This window comes from Microtus oregoni, unplaced genomic scaffold (genome assembly GCF_018167655.1).
Source record: "Microtus oregoni isolate MIOR12 unplaced genomic scaffold, Mior012 000031F_ref0000149, whole genome shotgun sequence".
Taxonomy (NCBI): Eukaryota; Metazoa; Chordata; class Mammalia; order Rodentia; family Cricetidae; genus Microtus; species Microtus oregoni.
In genome coordinates this window covers 26,907,735-26,928,628 of record NW_024543090.1, presented here as the reverse complement: position 1 = coordinate 26,928,628, position 20,894 = coordinate 26,907,735, and the positions used below count along the sequence as shown (strand labels likewise).

The 20,894-nt window shown below is 43.9% G+C and overlaps 1 protein-coding gene across 2 annotated transcripts in view; it reads left to right on the top strand.

Annotated features, from left to right (window-relative positions):
• Nucleotides 1-20,894, top strand: part of Shc4 (SHC adaptor protein 4) — a 91,631-nt gene that overhangs the window by 54,437 nt on the left and 16,300 nt on the right. For both annotated transcript variants that reach the window (XM_041678942.1, XM_041678943.1), the window contains exons 5-9: nt 3,039-3,092; nt 6,342-6,393; nt 14,370-14,490; nt 16,423-16,594; nt 19,257-19,317. In XM_041678942.1, coding sequence (XP_041534876.1) covers nt 3,039-3,092; nt 6,342-6,393; nt 14,370-14,490; nt 16,423-16,594; nt 19,257-19,317 — 460 coding nt within the window. The remainder of the gene's footprint in view (nt 1-3,038; nt 3,093-6,341; nt 6,394-14,369; nt 14,491-16,422; nt 16,595-19,256; nt 19,318-20,894) is intronic.

The window sequence follows — 20,894 nt, the reverse complement described above, 5'->3', positions numbered from 1 at the left end:
AGTTGACCCTAATCAAGGACAAATGTGTGTGTGTGTGTGTTTGCGCACGCACACTTGCTCTACAAACTTAAGCTGCAGTGTTTGAGAATATTCACACCCTTGCCACCAGTTGTTTTATTGAATTAATAAAATTAAATTTCGGTTTTTATCAATGTGTTCTCTTTTATGTGTATGGATGTTTTACTTGCATGTAATGTCCCTGCGCCATGAGTGTGCACGGCCTGCAGATACCAGAAGAGGGAGCTGATCTCCTGGAAATGAGGTCACAGTTGTGCACTGCCCTGTGGGTACTGGGACTCGAACTCTGGTCCTTAGTGTGAGCAGTCGATGGTGTTTACTGCTAAGCCAGCTCTCCAGCCCTGACTGTATCCTTATAATATTTCCATAGCTTTAATTTATTGGAGGACAATTATCTTTCAGTAGGCATAGGGAATGTTTACTTTCTTTCAATACATTAATAGGTCTTAGTATATGTTTGTTTTGCTGATTTGTAGGAATTCTTTGAAAATGTATCAATATATTGTTTTTCATTTTACAAATATATTCTTCAAGCCTGTATGCTTAAGGAATCGTATATAAAACTTTTAAAATTAGTTTGTATGTAACCAAATAATTTATTTTCTATTGTTGTACTATTAAGATGGATTTTCCAACTACAGTAATATGCCTTGCTACTTGACAAGGTAAACCTTGTCCACTTGTTTAAAAAAATGCCCTAGTTTTTTTTAATATTTATTCTTCCATATACATTTTAAAAATAGCTACACTAATGACGGGTAGATTTTCTTGGTATTTGTAAATTAGTTTGGGGAACAATCATTGACATCTTTATAATATTACCTTCATATCCATAAAGTGATATATATCTTTCTACTTAAGAAGATTTAAAATTTTGTTCTTGAGGATTTCATACATTTATATAATGCTATAGGATCCTATTCACTTTCCCATTTCCATCCACCAACTCCTCTCAGACCTTACAACATATCATATCCTCTCCAAAATTAATATTCTCTTGTTTTGTTTTTTAATGACCCACTAAGTCCACTTAGTGCTGCTCATATGTGCTTGAATGGGAGGCCATTCACTGGAGCATGGGCCACCTACCCGTTACCATCCCTGCAAAGAAGACTGGTTCTTCTAGAAGTCATTGCCTGCTAATGGCTCCTCAGTTAGGCCTCTGGCCTTGAGAGCGCTCCTACCGAGGCTGGGATTTGGGCTGGTGATCTCGTGCAGGAATTGTGAGGATATTCACAGACGCTGTGAATTTATGGGCACAGTGGCCCTGCCATGTCCAGAAGACATCAATCACAGCACTGCCCTTCATCCTCTGATGGTTATATCACTTTTGTCTTCTCTTCTGCCAGAGGTCATTTTTTTAAACCCTTCAATGACGATTTCCCTAAAGTATTACATGATTCTTTACTGCTTTTATATTTGGACATACTTGTATGAAATCTTCCTTTTTGCCCATTAAATGCAGTTTCTGATGAGTGGTTATTGGTATATATCTCTGCATGTTGATTTTGTTCTTACTGAAATATTAATTCATAGAAGTGCATAAGTCATATGTGTGGTTTGATAACCACAAACTGGACGTTATTTGTTTACCTACAACCCAGAAGAAAAGGAACGCTTTGTGGATCTCAGAAAATACTTTTTCCTTTCCTTGTGCCTCATGAATAAACACTAAACACATTTCATGCAAATATTTCAATAAAATCTTTGCCATTTTTCATAAATTAAATAATACATTAATTTATTCTTTGTGTTTGACTTTTTTTTTAACCTACCAAACACATTGTTACATTGTTAGTAGTCTACTATTTGAATATCACAACAATTGACTTTGGGAATTGCTTCTAATTCAGGGCTATTTTAAATAGTTATTTATTTCTTGATAATATAATTTGTTGCGTGTATTTATTCAGTTCTCGTTGGCTGTCCATCTAGGAGCAGATTTTCTTGGCTGCCTTATATGGACAGCCTTAGCAGGTTCTGCCACACGGTTCTGCCATCAGAATACATTAGTAGTTGCATAGCTGGTGTTTTGATGAACCTTTAGAACTGTATAACAATTTACTTTTACAAATCAGTTGTTGACTGTATTGTATTGTGTTAGCTTCCAAACACAAGTAAACAAATTAGTATCACAAATAAAACTATCATTTTGTGCTAATTAATGCAGCTATCTGGCTAGTCATACTTCACATTAGAAATCTTTAAATTTTTATACTGTCTTTAGATTTGTTTTACTTTTATGTGTGTGGGTGTTTTGCCTCTATGTGTATTTGTGTACTATGTGCATATTTGGTTCCCCAAGAGGCCAGAAGAGGGCACTGGATCCTGTGACCAGAATTACACATGGTTGTGATCCAACATGTAGATGCTGGGGGAGGAACCCGGGAGAGGCTCCTTAAACATGGAGCACCTTTCCAGCTCCCATGTTATAATTCTTAATATTAGTGTACTTGGATACATGATAGTGAATGATTAAAACAAAAGTAAATATAATAGGTCTGTAATAGAAATAAATTTAGTAAAAATATAAATGGAAAGAATATGAAGGGACGTGGGGAAAGTACTGGCCAAAGAAATGGAACACATCCTCCCATCATTTTTTTTTCTGTTCTTAACTTTCAGCTCTCAGTTTTTTCAGAAGGAAAATTTCATATTCTAGCAGGCTTTGCCCACATGACAGCAAAAGGTGACCCCTAGAATCCTTAGGCCCCTATGGTCCTTAGTGGAAGCAAGAGCTGCTCTCTTTCCTACTCCCTGCCTCAGTTCCCCCATAAAACACTTCTCAGTGTCATATATTGAAAGGTTTATATTCACTGAATGGATGGGTAGACCTCAATAATAAGTCTCTCTAGGTGGGGGACAAAGCTTTGACTTCAACCCCTATGCCAAAAAAACAACAACAAAAGCGTTTATTTTAGAATTGTAGACAGAGAGGTTTCTAAAGGGACGCTAAGCAGGTGGAGACAGAACAAATGCATTAGAGCATTATACATGTTTAATTTCTTTTTGTTTTCCAGATTATTGCAAAGCATCAAATGCAATCGATCTCATTTGCCTCTGGAGGGGACCCTGTAAGTACCGATCCGTAAAAGTACTTTTTGCGACTGCTAAGAACTCCCATATGCAGAATATTAACTGCTTCTTGTCTTTCCCAGAGATCTCAATTTGTTAAAGACTACATATATCAGGTGGAAAGCTGAACAGAACAAAACCAAAAGCAGTCCTTCGGGCAGATGTTCCCTGTGTCTGAACTGTAAAAGCTTAGGCTTACTGGAAGACTGCTGGCTTCTGCTGTTATCAGCTGATCATTTTTTTTGTTGTTGTTGTTAACGTCAAAGTCATGGGAGTGTGTGTGTCCTATGTGCATTGCCATTCCTCTCTTAGAATCATTCCCGAGAGCGTTCTAAGCAGACTACCAGTTGAATTTAAAATATGATGGGAATCCCGTTCACCATCATTGTTGCCAACCAAGGTCACTAAGCCCATTCTATAATGACCATCCCGATTTGCAAAACCCTGTGGAGCCCCTGCTCAGCTATGGAGGGAGAATTTCCAGCTCCTCTCTATTCAGAGGCTGTGTAGTGTTCGTTTCCCACATGGTGTGCAGGGTTTCTCCCCCAGAGCACTTTTCAGTGTCATTCCTTGATCTGTCACTGCCTCATTTCTGGACCAGAGTCTTTAGAGAGAGGCTCCATACATGATTAACTAATCGGTGATCCATTAGCAAACAGGACATGCAGGCTGACTTTTGTTTCATGATGTGCCCAGGGACTATTCAGCGACATGATTTGTCCCCAACTATGAAACCAAAAGTTAGATATGAGAGAGAGAGAGAGAGAGAGAGAGAGAGAGAGAGAGAGATATTAATCAGGAAGGGACTCAGGCACTTTTTGAAGAGACTTACTCTTTATGATGTAGTTAAAAAACAATGATTGGTGGTTGCCCTGAATTCACCCTGTTCTTCAAGGTTCCAGGGTTGCTGTCATGTTAGGGCTGGTGCACAGATCCTCATTTCCTTTTACCCAGCATGATTTGTTATTGTTCTTCAGAATTATAAGGCTTTCCATTCTGTCTTCAAATAGTTTCGAAGCTTTAAATTTATTCAAGAACTGACCTTGCCCAAATCAAACCATCTGCAGCCACTGTGGGGAAATCTGTATATCTCTGCAGTTGAAAAATCTACTGGCTTGGGTTTTAAATGATGATCTGGCTCTATCCTAAGCATTGGCATCAGGACACCCCCCTGCCAGTGAAATTTTACCCTCTTGTCAGGAAGGCAGTGTTGACTAGTGTTAAGCATCAGAGTCAGGTAGATTCGATGTACTAACTTTTCTAAGGTTTGGGGTCTTTCTTTACAAGACAGGAATAATTTCTGTCACCCCAGTGGTGCAAAAACCAAATGAGATTATGTACCTGCAGGGTATATGGTTACAAAGAGGCCCTTAGAATTCCAGTCCATATTTGCTTTAGGACATCCTGAGCACCTTAAGTGAAATAACTAATGGAACAGGGAAGATGAAGCTGAGTTAACAGTTCCTGTGTGGTCCAGCATCAGATACAGGGAAGGTCAAGCTGAGTTAAAAGTCCCTGTGTGGTCCAGCATCAGGTACAGGGAAGGTCAGGCTGAGTTAAAAGTCCCTGTGTGGTCCAGCATCATCATCTTTTTTCTACCATTTTTTTCTCCAATTTTCAAAACTATGGATCATTCTTCCTAACCCATGATGTTTGCTCTCCTTCACTTTTTTTCTTTTTTCAAGACAGGGTTTCTCTGTAGCTTTGGAGCCTGTCCTAGAACTTGCTCAGTAGCCCAGGCTGGCCTCGAACTCACAGAGATCCGCCTGCTTCTGCCTCCCAAGTGCTGGACTTCCTTCACTTTTGTTCTTTCTCAAAAGTCTTTTGTTTTTCTTAGTCGTTTGAGCAGCTCTTGTAAATTCCTCTACAGCCACCGTGCTTTCTCTGTTTTGAAAACACGGCACAGATTTGTGAAAAATTAAAGATATTTCCCGACATTTGTTCTTTCCATTTAACTATTCTGCAGTTTCTTCCAGATATTTACAGTCATAGAATTTTAAAACTATTGGAAAGTTGGGGATCATTTGGAAGATGATGAAACAGGCGGGGAAAGGGGTCAGAGCTTCTCGAGTCTGCAGTGGCCCTGAGTTCTGCGAGAAGAAAGAGCAAAGCACACACATAGGACCTTACTCACTTAGAAGCCACTTCAACCCGTCTTTTTCTTTGCCCGAGACATCTTAGGTGTGTGCTATTTTTAAAAATGACTTAAGACAGTTCTGCTGATCCCAAGATCTGCTTCCTGCGTGATTCATTGTGGTTGTTAAGTGGCTATCCTGGAGGGCATTACCAACATGGCTTTTACTTCCTGCCAGCAGACTAAATCTTTCCTCTGGAGACCTTTTTTATGCTTCAAAATGGCATTGTAGGTATTTTTCCGGCTGAGGATTAAGATAACGAAAGCATCTTTAATTATTAAAATCTTGCCATTCATCAGCTTACTGTTTCCAATAAAAGCTGGGATTCCCAAGCACCTTTTTGCTTGCTTTCCCAAAGTCAGCAACACAATTCTTTTTGCACTTAAGTTATTCATAGGTTCTTGGCTTCAAAATGATTTTCCCCATCTATTGATGAAATAGTTTATATTTTTTGCTGTATTATCCTGTAAGCTAGCTTGCATCCCACACACGCAAGTGAGCCATCAAAGAAAGGTCTCTGGACGACTCATTTTCTGATGCTCACGAGCCTGTTGGACACGGGCCAGTGTCAATGCCACACCCCAGCTGCTGCTAGCTCTTGTGGCTGTTTAAATGCCATGCATATTCCAACCTAGCTCGGGAAGGTAGCTCCTAGATACTTTTAAAGAATCCTTGGCTGTGCTCTCTTGTATTAATGCTACATCCACTCTGTCTCTGACTTTTCAGTCTTCACACCCTCCCTATGAGCGTCGGAAAATGCATATGTAATTGTTAAGCTCTACAGAGGTTGCTACAGAGCAGTGGTTCTCAACCTGTGGGTCGTCACCTCTTTTGGGGTCACCTAAGACCATTGGAAAACACAGATATTTACATTATGGTTCATAAAAGCAGCAAAATTACAGTTATGAAGTAACAACGAAAATAATTTTATGGTTGGGGAGTCACCACAACCTGAGGAACTGTATTCAAGGGTCGCAGCATTAGGAAGGTTGACAACCCCTGCCCTAGAGAAAGTTATGACTAAATTTGCCTCAGTGTTGGGCCCTAAGGAAGTCTTATCTTCCAGTGGTTGCAATTCAATCATTAAAATGCAATTGTTTCTCTCTTTATTAGGATACCACAGACTATGTTGCTTATGTAGCTAAAGATCCAGTCAACCAACGAGGTATGGAAACATAACTTCTGGCTTTTCCTAAGACCTGCTGAGTACTAACTATAAAAACAATGGTTACTTCTAGTGTACACGGTAATGAGTGTCACTCAGAGCAATGGTGCACCATCTCTGCAGTGTGATGTTGAAGGACTCTAAGAAAACTATGAGAATTTGAACTGGAAATAAATAATCCTCCCAGCTGAGAAAACTGGGAAAATTCACAGGCAGTATTGGAAGCTCAGTCACTTGAAAGAGTCACAAACCAAAAAGCTTATTGTATATTTATGTACTCAGAAAAGAAGCTGTTTGGTTGTGGTAGCAGGGCTTCCAGATCCCTGGGTGATACAGAAATGACTCATAAAACTCAACGAGGCATTGGTGTTGTTCTCTCTGTGTGTGTGTGTGTATGTGTGTGTGTTTGTCCCCATGTCCGTGTCCTTATGCACTTGCTGCTGAAGGAGTGTTACTTTGAGATAGAGTACGTAGCTTCTTTTTTGAGACAAGTGTGGTCTTGAACTCGCCATGTAGCTAACCTTAAACTTCCGATCATCCTGCTTTCACCTCCTGAGTGGGATTACAGGCCTGTGTTACCTTGCCTAGCTTTACGCAGTGCGAGGGCTAGCCCTCAGGGGTTTGGGAGTGTGAGGCAAGTCCTGTCTGCCTTTGGGTCTCGGCTCCAATGTCTCTTTTAAGAGACCTTCAACCAATTGCATCTGCCTCTAGTCATGTGCTCCCCGCCACCATGACACACCTCCTCCTCCTTCTCCTCCTCCTCCTCCTCCTCCTTCTTTTTCTTCTTCTTCTTCTTTTCTAGTTTTTTGAGAAAGGGTTTCTTTGTAGCTTTGGAGCCTGTCTTGGAACTAGCTCTTGTAGATCAGGCTGGCCTTGAACTCACAAAGATCTGCCTGCCTCTGCCTCCCAAGTACTGGTATTAAAGGCGTGCGCCACCACCGCCCAGCCTGTACCCTCTTCTGTGAACAAGCCACACTTCATCACTTGTTTCTCTCTCACACCTGTCTGAATGTTTCATGTGTTCTTCCTGTCAGGCTGAGATCGCCATGAAGGCAGGCACCTCTCTCTCTTATGGTTGTTCCTCAGACAATCTTCACAATGGCTCAGACGTACCTACTGCTTAGAAACAATGTTTTGAATGACTGAGTGGAAGAGTTGAGTGTCTCATCTCAAGGTATAATAAGGTTGTCTACGAAACTCTTCTCCTGGCTATGCTTTGAGTTAAAGACCTGAGGTGCCTTAGAAGGTTGGACCTCTCTGGATAGACAGGGTTAGTCCCGTTTCTCCTCCTTAACCCTGGAACATTCAGACTTCTCTGAGAGCCGAGTTTAGGCCAGTTCCCCTTAATTACAAACTGGAGTTAGGGATCTTCTTCTCCCCCTAGTGATGGAATTTGCTCCTACATAATAGGCTAACACGGACTGGTCTTTGAGAACTGAAAGACTGCAACTCACAAAGGTGTACATGTGCACGGTGTATTGGGAGGCACAGTGCAGGGGGTATATGGAGGAAGGAGCCTAGCAGGGCAGACAGAAAAGAGCTAATAAGCCGAGTCTTGATCCTGTGGGTGGATGGGTGGAGGAGCTGTTGGCAAAGCCGAGCTCTAGAAAGACTGTTCTGGCAGGCTGGAGCAGGTGCATTTAGGGAGAGACGTGAAGCCATGGAAGCGGTGTGATTGTCAGAGTGAAATTATGAGAAGCAGCCATTGGCATCGAACTTGGCACATCGGAGATGCTGGGAAACTGCTTGCCAAGATAGACATAGTCCTGAAAAGGTAGAAAGGAAAGGGCAGGTGCCAAACCCTTTAGTCTGTTGAAACTGAGATGCTCTGAGCTTCATAACGACAGAGAGCCATTGGGAGATGAAGGAGCAGAGCACAGGAAAAACTACCAGCAAAGAGCCACTGACTAACTGCTTGCTCCAAATAACCTTTGTTTCTTACCACAAAAAGTACAGCTGAGGAAGGAGGAATCACCACGCATATGAGGCCAGGCCGAGCTACATGCTGTGCTGAAACAGGAAGATAAAAATTTGCAGCTGTATAGAAAGACACCAGCTGGGGGAATAATGAAAGAAGTGGTTTTCCTCCGTCAGTAAAGGTGTGGACCAAGTCCAGGTCCTGAGCACAACTTCCTTACAAAAGAACATCCCAAGACACCGAGAAGCATTTGAAATAAATGTAGCCTTACTAGCTACAAGAACACTAGAGTGATAGGTGTCGTATTTCATCTTTAAACTTCTAATATTGGGGAATGGCAAGTGTGGTAGAGGAGCAGTTAATTTTGAGCGTAGCTGACAAGAGCACAGAGTTAAACATCCTGCAGAGCTGTCTGACGATTTACATCAAAAGTCTGTCGTCCCAACTGACCTGAACCCGGCAGCTTCACTCCTCAGGAGGTAATTAGGATGCTCACGAAGACCAGGCAATTAAAATCACTACCATGTAATGTTTATATGGTAAGGCAAACACTATTCCAGTGTTCATCTATCAAAAATTAAATCCGTGCGTAGCATGTATAAGAAGGCGGCAATAGGGCTGGTTTAGAAGAATGAGTAAGGACATGGGCAAAATATCCACTGTGCTATTAACTGCACAAAGCAGACCATGAGCACTTTGTATATTGTGCCCGCAGGTGATTTTTGAGGTAGGACTTACACAGCAAGACTGGAAATACCTGTGTTGAACTACCAATAGTGACTATCCCTGAGATTTGGGGGGTGATTTTAACTTCCTTTTGGTACCTACCTTTTCATTTTCTACAGTTAAAATGAATATTTATTATATATTTTTAACCTTATTTGTTTTTAAAGTATTGTCTCTATTTTGGCACCTTTCCAGCAAATGGTCGTTAGATCGGGGTTGTTATATATTTTTAGATGCTTTAAATCCTTGAATAAAAATAGTGGAATCAGAAAGGTAACATAAAATTACCCAGTAAGTTAGCATTATCCCTCGGGAAGGGCAGTTCTCCTGTCCAGATGTTACTAGGGATGACATTCCCTTTCATAGGCGCTTAGTTTCATTAATAAAATAATTTTAAATCAAACTCTGAAGGACATCCAAAGACCATTTTATTAGAGACCGAGAGAAAAGCCACAGGTCAGACAGGTTGTAAATCCCGGCAGCTGCCTGGAAGAGGTGGTGGAGCCGATTAAGAGAGCCAGCCTTTGAATCAGTAATGGGAGTCTGCCAGCAACTATAGAAGCGGGGTTATGGGACCATCACAGAAAACAGCAAGAAAGCCCAGAGCACCAGGGCAAACATGCCGAAGATTTTGGTCGGAATCCATTGAAAAGTAGAAAGTAGGGGAAAGGAAAGTTAAACTTTTTAGGTAGAACTCAGGAAAACAGAAGCTCAGCAAAGAAGATCTGCGAACAACTGCACGGAGGGAGAGACTTCCAGGGGTTTTGGTGGGGGCATTTCCCTCCTCTCTGCTCAGCTTATTTCCTGCCTTCCTGAGGGGTGGCCTCCTAGCCAGGTGATCAATAGGCCCACTTGGATTCAGTAGTATACTATCTACTAATCTTCAGCGTGTCTGGAAACGCCTTGTGTCCACTCAGGGCCAGATCCCGTTCTTTGGATCAGGAGGAAGTACCTTTCCCCTCATGGGCTTCCATAAAGCCCTGATACCTCCATGAAGGCTTGTACAGCATTTGCGTCCCACAGCGCCACCTGGTGGATGATCGGAGCCACTGACCCTGGGATACACTATCGTTTCTCAAGATCTAATTCTAGATAAACTTGGTCTTTATGAAAAAACGAACAGACTGAAGGCTGAGAGTGGTGACGCACGCCTTTAATATCAGCACTCAGTGGGTAGAGGCAGGTGGATCTCTGTGAGTGGAGGCCAACTCAGTCTGCGTAGTGAGTTCCAGGACAGCCAGGGCTATATAGAGATGTGTCACTGGGGGTGGGCTTTGAGGTTTCAGAAACTCCCGTCATTTCCAGTTGTCTCTCTGCTTCATCCTGCTTGTGGATCAAGATGCAATCTCTTGGACAACTATGTCATCGCCATGCCTGCTTCCCTGCTGCAGACAAAGCCAAAATCTCTAGGCATTCGAGTCAGAGAAGTTGGGGGAAGATACACATCTTAGCATGTACTCTAATGGCTAAGGATGTGTTTTAGTTAAGGTTTCTATTGCTGTGAAGAGACACTATGACCACGACAACTCTTATAAAGGAAACATCTAATTGGGGTGGCTCACTTTCAGTTTCTGAGGTTCAGTCCATCATCATCATGACCGGGAGCATGGTGGCATGCAGACAGACGTGGTGCTGGAGCAGCTGAAAGTCCTACGTCTTGCACTCAACAGGAAATCCAGCAAGGCCTCACCTACTCCACCAAGGCCTCAACTCTATAGGAGGAGACCACTTGTTCGTCCTGGCCGCCCAGAACCGAAATAATCACACAGAAACTGTATTAATTAAATCACTGTTTGACCCATTAGCTCTAGCTTCTTATTGGCTAACTCTTACATATTAATTTAATCCATGTTTATTAATCTGTGTATTGCCATGTGGCTGTAGCTTAGCAGCTAAAGTTCCAGCATCTGTCTCCGGCGGGGCTACATAGCTTCTCTCTAACTCCACCTCCTTTCTCCCAACATTCAGCTTAGTTTTCCCTGCCTAGCTCTGTCCGCCTATAGCTGTGCTATAGGCCCAAAGCAGTTGCTTTATTTATCAATGGTAATCACAGCATATAGAGGGAAATCCCACTTCATACATCCTAATGGTGCCACTCCCTTTGGGGCCATTTTCTTTCAAATCACCACAGGATGGGAATTGGCTTTAACTCTTCCTGGGTACCCAGCTCCCTTGTCCTGTTCCTCGGAGGGCTTAAGTTACTATGAAAAGGAAAGCCAGACTTCCTCCAAACTAAACAGATCTCCTGTCCTCTAACGTAAACAGATCCCCTGTCCTCTAAAGTAAACAGATCCCCTGTCCTCTAACGTAAACAGATCCCCTGTCCTATAGTCCTTGCACGGAGGACCTCACCATGGAGTAGTGTCATAGTTACTTTCTATTCTGTGACAAAACACCACAGCCCAGGCATCTTCTAATAGGAAGCGTTTATTAAGAACTTGTCATTAGGGGCTGGAGAGATGGCTCAGAGGTTAAGAGCATTTCCTGCTCTTCCAAAGGTCCTGAGTTCAATTCCCAGCAACCACATGGTGGCTCACAACCATCTGTGGTGGGGTCTGGTGCCCTCTTCTTGCCTTCAAGTGTACACACAGACAGAATATACATAATAAATAAATAAATACGTTTTTAAAAAAAGAACTTGCCATTAGAAGGTGAACCATGATGGTGGGGAATATGACATTAAGCAGGCAGGTTTGGCACTGGAGCAGTAACTGAGAGCTCACATCTTGATCCACAAGCACGAGGTGGAGAGCACACTGGGAGGGTGTGGGCTTTAAGGTTTCCAAACCTTTCCAAACCCAGTGACACACTTCCCCTAACAAGGCCACACCTCCCTTAATAAGGCCACACCTCCTAATCCTTCCCAAAGAGTTCCATCAACTCAGGACCTCTCATTGAAGTATATGAGCCTGTGTTGGCCATTCCCATTCATGCCGCCACACGTGGCACGTCCAGGATCACACGTACGATGGTACGAGTGGGATCTGAACTCGGCTCTAAATCTTTTGCACAGAGTACTTGTAGTTTCTTGTCCTCCTACCTCTCTCACCAGGAGTCATTGTTGTCTGTTTACTTATTTGGGCTGGAATCTCCTGCCCCCCCCCCCATGCCCCATCTTCCTGTGTTTCACCTCTTGACATCTTCTCAACTCAAAGGAAAAAAGTTACAATTATTGGTTCCACTTTGGTATTATTCTTGTTTTGATTTCATTTTTAATTGAGCCATATATGTATGAGATCTGAAATGAGCTTTTTATGTAACGTGATGGAACTTATCTTGCTTCATCTGGGGAGCACACCTCTGGGGCTACTTGGACTTCTCAGTATATGAGATGACCTGGAAGGTAGGCTTTCATTTCCTCAAGCAAATCAAGCAAATATTTATCACTCAGTTCTTCAGTAAACTCCACAACTATTTCTCACAATAGTGAGACTGAGGTGATGGATCAAATATTCATTCAACAAAATAGTCTTAAAACAACTTCTATGAGTTTTTTTTTTTTACCCTGAGAAGCTTCAGTAGAGAGAAATATAAAATAACGGTCTAAAGAGAGGCCAAACATTTTCTGTTGGTTGAAATGATGAACATTTAAAGATATTTTGAATTTTCAAAAAATTATAATTATCTCCTGTCTGTTTCAGTATCAGAGACGTAAATCTTTTCAATAAATGTGCAGAAAGATAAACATGTGTTTTTTTCTCAGTTGTGGGTGCTCTATAGATACATAGACCTTTACACACACGCATGCACACATACACACACACAGGTACACACACACATGTATACACACACACACACAGACTAAAGGAGGAAAGGGGATGCACCACTGTGCTCAAATTACATGGTGTCCTAAGAAATTGTATGAAATCCAACACTATGCACAATGAATACACACTACTAAAAACTCTGAAAGAGATCCAGATAAAACGTACAAATTAGGAAAACCACTCATCCAAAAATCAGGTCAGTTCTGGAATGGGAATATGGGCGATCCCTTGAGTTGTGGTCAGGCTGAAGGAAGCCTGTGCAGAGCCTCTGGTCGGTTACTGTCCGCTCTGGGGGCTCTGTCAGGGATGTGAATGACTTTCTACATTCACATGTATGTTGTCTCTCCCAGGACTCATGCTGCAGGCTGGAGCTGTTAAGGGCCCACGAAAGCAGGCCTCCCTTCCTCCCCAGATTTCCTTGTAATGAATTTGATAAAGTCACGATAAAGAACACACGAATGTTTCCCCAGCACTTCATCTGATTCCCCTGTGCTCTCCTCAGCCCACCCCACCTTTCCTGCCTTTCTGGTTCTAAGCAATTGCTCACTTAAAACAGTCACAATGTTCTCACGTCTATCGAACTACTACCAAGCTTTCCCTCCTGCCTCAGTTCTTTAAAGTATCCAGATATTCTGCTTTTCATCTTTTAGTTCTCATCAGTCTTACTACTCTTGTCTCTCTAACCTTCTCATTGCTGCTTCTGTCTATGAATTAGCCTAAGTGTTCTTCCTAAGTCATCCTTGGGAAAGTTCCGTCAACCAACTCTTCGTATTGAAAGCCCTAAGCATGGGTATGGTTGATGCCATTTCAACACCTGGGCGTGGAGGCAAGGAGGATCAGGAGTTCAAGGTTAGCTACAGAGAAGTGGTAGCTAGCCTGGGCTACAAGAGACAACAAAAAGAAGGCAGTTGCAACCGATTTGCTAATGGTGCCATGCTGTTAATTGCCCAACCTTGCTTATTTAACTTGTGAAAACCAGCCTTAGTAGCTGCTTCTGTGAGAACACATCTATTAGACCTGTCATGGGCTGGTAACGACACCTCCACCAAATCCGCAATTTAGGTACTGCAAGTTCTCAAGAGGGATTTCATGAGGCTCCGCATCCGCGTCACTGGTTCAGGGCAGCAATGACAGGCAAAGGGTGAGCAGAGGGAGGGGTCTCCTCGACTGTACCCTTCTTTACCAGCTGCTCCTTTAGGGGATGGGGTTGGAAATGGCTCTTTGCTCCTGTCTTCTGTAATCTACCACACCACACAGGGCCTCAAACCCGGTTTGCTGGTGTGACCGTTTCCAGGGTGACTGCTGCGTTTCTCATCTCCTGCATTGAATTCAAGAGTTAGCACGCAAATTTCTGCTTTGAGACCAAAATTTCTAAGTTTTTAGATAGGAAGATTTTGAGTATATTCTCACTGATTCGTATGGACTATGAGGTTTGATCATGCCATCTCAGAGATGTCGTGCATTTGGAAGCCTGATTCTTTTTAAACACAACTACAAATTTGTGTTCTGAAGCTATTTTGACTGTGTGTGACATTCTCATGATGCTTTTGTGTGTCTCCTCACAGCGTGCCACATCCTGGAATGTCACAGCGGAATGGCCCAAGATGTCATAAGCACCATAGGGCAGGCCTTTGAACTCCGGTTCAAGCAGTACTTGAAAAACCCTTCCTTGAACACTTGGGAAAGGTCAGTCAGGAGTTCCGTAATAATCTAACCTCCTGTCTTTCTGAGTATTTGAAACACGGTGATGGTGGTGGGACATATGGCGCACACATTGATCTCAGCGCTCAGGAGGCAGAGGCAGGCGGATCTCTGTGAGTCCAAGGCCAGCCTGGTCAACAGAGCAAGTTCTAGGCCAATCAAGGCTACACGGGGAGGCCCTGTCTAAAAAGAAAACACCAAAAAACTTCCTATGATGTTTTGGAGTTCACTAATGAGATGAATAATTTTCTTACAAAGAGCAGTTTCAGTACAAAAGTAAGAGCTATTTACTTTTCTTCCACTCACGTTTATCCAGACGTTCTTCTGACACTAAAGTGGAATGGAACCCGCCCTGTCTCTCCAGCATGACACAAAACTATGGGCCCTATAGATTTCTAAAATAGCAAACGTTAACCAGTTCCTCAGATTTTCTTCAACCCGGGTCTCATGCACGTTAGTGAAATCCAAACCCAAACCGAAGAGTGAAAGAGTAAGAATCAAAGCCCCCCCCCCCCCCCCCCCCGCAGGACCCTGTTAGCTGCTGGAAGGCGGTACAACTGGCTGGAGTCTGTGGGGTGACGCAGATGGGACTCAGGAAGTGGGTGTCTGAGGCCACGAAAGCTGATCCTTTTGGGCCACCACAGAACACCATGTTCACACTCAAGAAGTCAAATCCTTGGATAATTTTAAATGTACCCTTCCCCAAACTGTCATCCTGTGTATCAACAAACACTGGGTTGGAGATGCCTCTGTATGAGGTAGGTTGTCCAGGGCAACAGAAAAAAAATGATTCCCAGGAGCCTTGATGCTTTTACCCAGGATCCCACACAGTCATGTGGGTTGGTAGGTTAACTCATTCTAAAAATAAAACAAAACAAAACAAAAATAAAAAACAAACAAACAAAAAACCCTTGATTTGGTTTGGGAAGATGGCACAGTGGGTAAAAGTGCTTGGCACTCAAGCCTGATGACCTGAGAGTTTGGACCCCGGGGACCCAAGTAAAAAAGTGGCCCTGGGGGCATGCGTCTGCCATCCTGGAACTCCTAAGGTGAGCTGGGAGGTGGAGGCAGGAGAAGCCAGCCTGGAGTCCACAGGGAAGCAGCAGAAACAAGAGAGCTGCTCCCGCAACACGAGGATGCAGGCAAGAGCTGACTTCCCAGAGTTGTGCTGTGACCTGCACATGAGTGCCAAGCCACACACATGACTGCACTCAATCACAGGCCCTCACATGTATGCAAAATCATAGAGAGAGTTGGTCTGACTTATTTTTTTTTCATAAGAAACGTTTGTTAATTCCAGTTTGGAAGAAAAACCTATTTGTTTCTTTTCTCTACCCTGTTTCAATTTTTGAAACAATTGCATGTTTCCAGAATTCTCCCACTTGCCCCAGGTGACTCCAATAGTTCTTTATGAATACTATACTCATCTAGATTTGTGCAGACAAGATAGCTGGCCACAGCTTTCCTATTCTTTTCATCTTAGTTTAGTAAACTGGGCTAGGCCCTCTACCTAAAGAACAATACGTAAATTTTCTTTGACTAAAACATTTCCAAAATGAAGCAACTGAAGTGAGCCAGAGATACTCAAGAAGGCTTTGCCTTCTTATGAAGCTGTGTTGAAATAGCCTTCCACCCAGGCGAGCCAGTGTTTACCATAAATGTTATTACTACTGCAGAGAAATGCAAAACCCTCACCCTTGACACTCTTCGCTGGCTTCTTCCATTTGGATTATCTGCAGACTTCTAAACAATTCAGCATGGCAGGCCAGATGTTTGACATTGCTTAATCACAGCAATAAACTTAAAACACAACGCACAGTTTCTCGGGATGATTTGCTTGGCTCCGATCTCTTTGTATTCCACATAGTCTTTGAATTCCCACCCAGCCTCTTGGGGGCTTCTCTTTTCCCCTTACAGTGAGGAGGTACACGGTGACGGCGGCACATCTGAAGACAGAGACCATGACTATTACAACGCGATCCCAGGGAAGCAGCCACCTGCAGGCGGCATTTCAGACATGCGGATCAAGGTCCAAACTACAGACCATATGGCCTACTGCCCTATCCGGTGTGAAAAGCTGTGCTATTTAGTAAGTAATGTTTATTGTTACTGGTACCAGAAACGTGATTCTGTTCTTACCTCTAGGGCCCTTGATTTGATGATTTTTCAGATGCAAGTTTAGTGAGAGCACCATCTTCCTCAAAATCAGGGTCAGTCACTGGATTGTTTTCATTCCCGATATGTTACAAGCTTCTGCAGATGACACCATATCTGTCTTCACTAGGAAAACCAAAACCACCCAACGCATCCCTCTCATCTCCATCTTTCCACATTCCCCAGTCTTCCCATGATCTTGCTTCTCTTTCCAAGCCACTGTGTCCAAACAGGACCCTCCCCTGTGCTGACCCCACTATCCCATCAGCCCTATGCCTTTGTTCTGTTCAGTCTCTGTCTCAAAATCATTGGTTCTTTCTCTTCTGCTTGTGGATAACATTTGGCTACTGCAACCCAATTAACACTGCCTCACCTTCTTTCACCCCCACTTCTAAGAACCATCCCTCTCCATCCTTGCTCCCACACGAACACTGTGACTTGGAGACCCCGACTCTGCTTGACACACTCTCCATCCTTGCTCCCACACAAACACTGTGACTTGGAGACCCCGACTCTGTTTGACACACTCTCCATCCTTGCTCCCACACGAACACTGTGACTTGGAGACCCCGACTCTGTTTGACACACTCTCCATCCTTGCTCCCACACGAACACTGTGACTTGGAGACCCCGACTCTGCTTGACAACCTGATGTAAATGACTTTTACAGTGGCCCCTACCGACCTACTTGCTGAAGAGGCTTCTCCCTTTAGGAGTCCTGAATCTTTAGGGCCAGCACCTATTGGGTGTTATTCTGTGAGCTCTCTTCTGTTGGCTTCCTAAATATTATTTTCACCTGGGTACTCCCTTATGGGACCTTTAGTTTCTGCTCCCACATCCTCCACTAATATTTCTGTTACAGCTGAAAGAATCCTCCCAGCGAACACTCACGTGTGTAACGTTTGACTCGCTGCGTTTGTTCTGCCACGTGTTGCCATTTATCATTCATGAGCCATCTTAAAATTTGTTTTTGCATTTTTGCTGTGTGTAAAGATGTACACATATGTGTAATCGTGTGTACGATCATGTGTGTGAGCACACATGGAAGCCAGAGGTTGATGTCTATCACTCTTCACCATATTTACTGAGGCAGGGTCTTTTGCAGAGCCCAGGGCTTGCCCGTTTAGCTGGTCAAGCGCCCAGCTTGCTGGACAGATTCTCTCTCGCCGCTTCTTTTGTGCTGGGATTGCTGGGAGCTGTCTGCTATTGACCTGGGTGCTAGAGACCCGAACCACACAGTCCTCAGGCTTCTCTGGGAAGCTTCCCGTCCACTGAGCCACACCTCCGCCTATTTCTGAGACTTCCAAGGGCAAGTTAAATCTTTCCTTTTTCTGCCGCATTCTCTTCCATTTCCTCCCGGTAAAACCAGCCCTACCTTGCCAGCATGGAAGCATCTCCGCGGCTCCTCCTGGACTTAGATCTTGCCTCTAGGACTGAATAGACATCAGTCCTCTACCTTTTCTAACTTCAGCCTTTTCCTGTCCGTTCAGCTCTAATACCAAACTATGTGGCCCTGGCCTGAACTCACTGAAATCCCCCTGCCTCTGCCTTATGAGTGCAGGGGTTAAAGGCACAGCACCATACTATACTCAGTTCCCCTCGTCATGTTTATTCACGCCACTGTCCCTCTTTTTCTCATCAATAGATGTTGCCTTTTCTTACATTGTGGAGCCCATTGGGCATTCGCCCATCTCTGCCTCCCACACATGCACTGGGATCACAGAGTTCTATTGTATAGGGCTTTGTGTGGACTCTGCACATCCCCAGGGCTTCAGCACATCTCCATCCCACTGCTGACGAGCACATATGTGAAGACCAGGGTGACCAAAGCCTTCGAATTGGCTGAGGTTTTCAAGAGTGACAAGTGAGTCTAGCACAGACTCAGTGGAGTAGGGTTCTAGCTTGTCACATCAGAATCAGGTAGAGACTGGGAGGGCTCAATCGTAAAGCGCTTGCTATGCAAACGTGAGGACCCGCGCTTCATCCCCCGGACCTACATTTTAAAAAAATCCAGATGAGGTGGCATGTGCTTATAGTCCCAGGTCTGCAGAGGGGGCAAGAGACAGCTAACCGGGGCTCTTCAGCCAGCCAGCCAGCCTGGCCTAATCAGTGAGACCCTGGTTCCAGTGAGAGACCATGTCTCAAAACCAGGTGGATAGCTCCCAAAGAATGACCCCTAAGATTGACTTCTGCCTTCCATACTTATGTGAACACACACGCACAAACACATCTACAAACACATGCACACACACTCACAAACACATCTACAAACACCCTCACACAAATTAATTAAAATTCACTTGCTAGCTGAGACTTTGCGTGCTGGAATGTAACTTCTGGAGCAAAGGGACTCTCAAGACACGGGGTGTGGACAGTCCTTTCGAGTCCCTCACCATCAGAGTCACTTCTGCAACTGGCTCCAAAAGAAAGGCCATCGAGGACCATATGTCCTCACAGATTCTCTGTTCCCAGCTTGTCAGACTTCTGTGCTGGAAAGTGAAGTTGTCTGCTATATGCTTTTGAAAGCTGTCTTTTTCTCTGTGGACTTTACGAATGTGTACTCTTGATAAACGTCCTGCAATCTGTTGTTTGTACAGCCCGGCAACTCTAAGTGCAGCGGCGTGTATGAGAACTGTATGGAACAGAGCGGCTCAACAGGTAGGTACGATGCCTCCCCAGCTGCCCCTCCAGCTCCTCTTGAGCCATAGGAGTGTGCGGGCCCCTGCTCTCAATGGCAGACTTCAAACTAAACATGCAGTCTTTGGGGCTGCATGCTTCCCAGAGAAGCCAGTGTGTTATCGCGTATCATTTAACAGCTTCACGCTTCTCCCTTGACTCTCATGTGGCCCCTAATGGGTGGCTGCACCTCTGGGGTTTCGCTCTGCTGTGACATCATGAAAACTCTCACCGGAAAAGGGTTGTCTTTTGTGCAAGGCTCAAGGAACTTCCACTCCAATAGTATGGAAAGAGATGCCTATTCCGCTGCGATTAGGATGTAACCTGGGTTCTAGTTTGGCAAAGGTAATGGAAGAGATACCTGAGATGCGAGTGCATCATCCACCATCCACCTTGCCTTGGAGCTCTGTGCTCATCACTGTGTGTGCTCACTGCCATAGGGCAGATCTTCCTGTCACACAAATGCAAGGCCTCGACTGTCCTGTTAGAAATAAGTTATAAAAGCAGTTGTACTGCCGGCTAGTGGCTTCACTCTTACTGATTGTCAGGAATATTGACTTCAGAAGGCGAGTCTTGCAGGGCGGGTGGGGAAGGAACTGGACAGCCACCTTTAGGGACTCAGCAGCCACCTGTCACCTTTCATGTCTATTTTTGTCAGTGTAGCCTACTGGCTTTATTTTTATATCATTGGAGACACATGAAGTGTATTTGTAGCGTATTTCTGATTGTCACCATTCTATAAGCTTGTAACAAAGGATTTGTGAGCTAAGGCAGCATTTTAACTTTCTAAAAACACAGTTCCTTTTGATAGAAATTAAAATTCTAGAGTGGCACTTGCCTTAGGTCCCAGCACTCTGGAGGCAGAGGCAGACAGAATTCTGTGCCTTCAAGGCCAACCTGGTGTACTTAGCAGTTTGGGGTCAGCCAGGGCTACACAGTGAGATTGTGTCTCAAGATATATTTTTCCATGAAATTCTGTACAGTCAATTAAAATCCTAAGTTAGTTACTCCTCAGTCTTTTGGCTGAGATCAAGTGTATAACTCTAAAGCAATTCTTAGTTAGATGACCGAAAGATGAAATCACCTCTGAGTGCGAATGCCTCTGAAATCCTGCTCTCTAAGAAGAGTAACTCCTCCTCCCTCCTCCACCCGGGAATTCCCAGCGGGAGCTAACCGTGTGCTGGACCTTGCCCACTCTGCTATACTCTCAGCTGCCCTCCCGTGAAGCTGATTTTTTCTGTGTCTCATGTGGTCTACATTTACTCAACAATCCCCTCAGTGATATTTATTGAAGCCTCTTGGGGCATTTAGACACAGAAGTAGATGTAGATGTACATTTCAGCTCTCGATATTTTGAATATGGGAAGAATTAGAATTTGGGGGCAGAAGTATAACGTGATTAGGTCATTATTGCTTCTGAGCACATAATGCTGCTTAGACAGAGCTTGCCCTACGAGTAGAAGCATTGTCTCCAGCCTTGACTGCTTTGCAGCGATCTAAAGTGGTACCCAACCCCAACTCCTTCTGACCAAGCAAGCAGTCATATGTCACAGAATGCA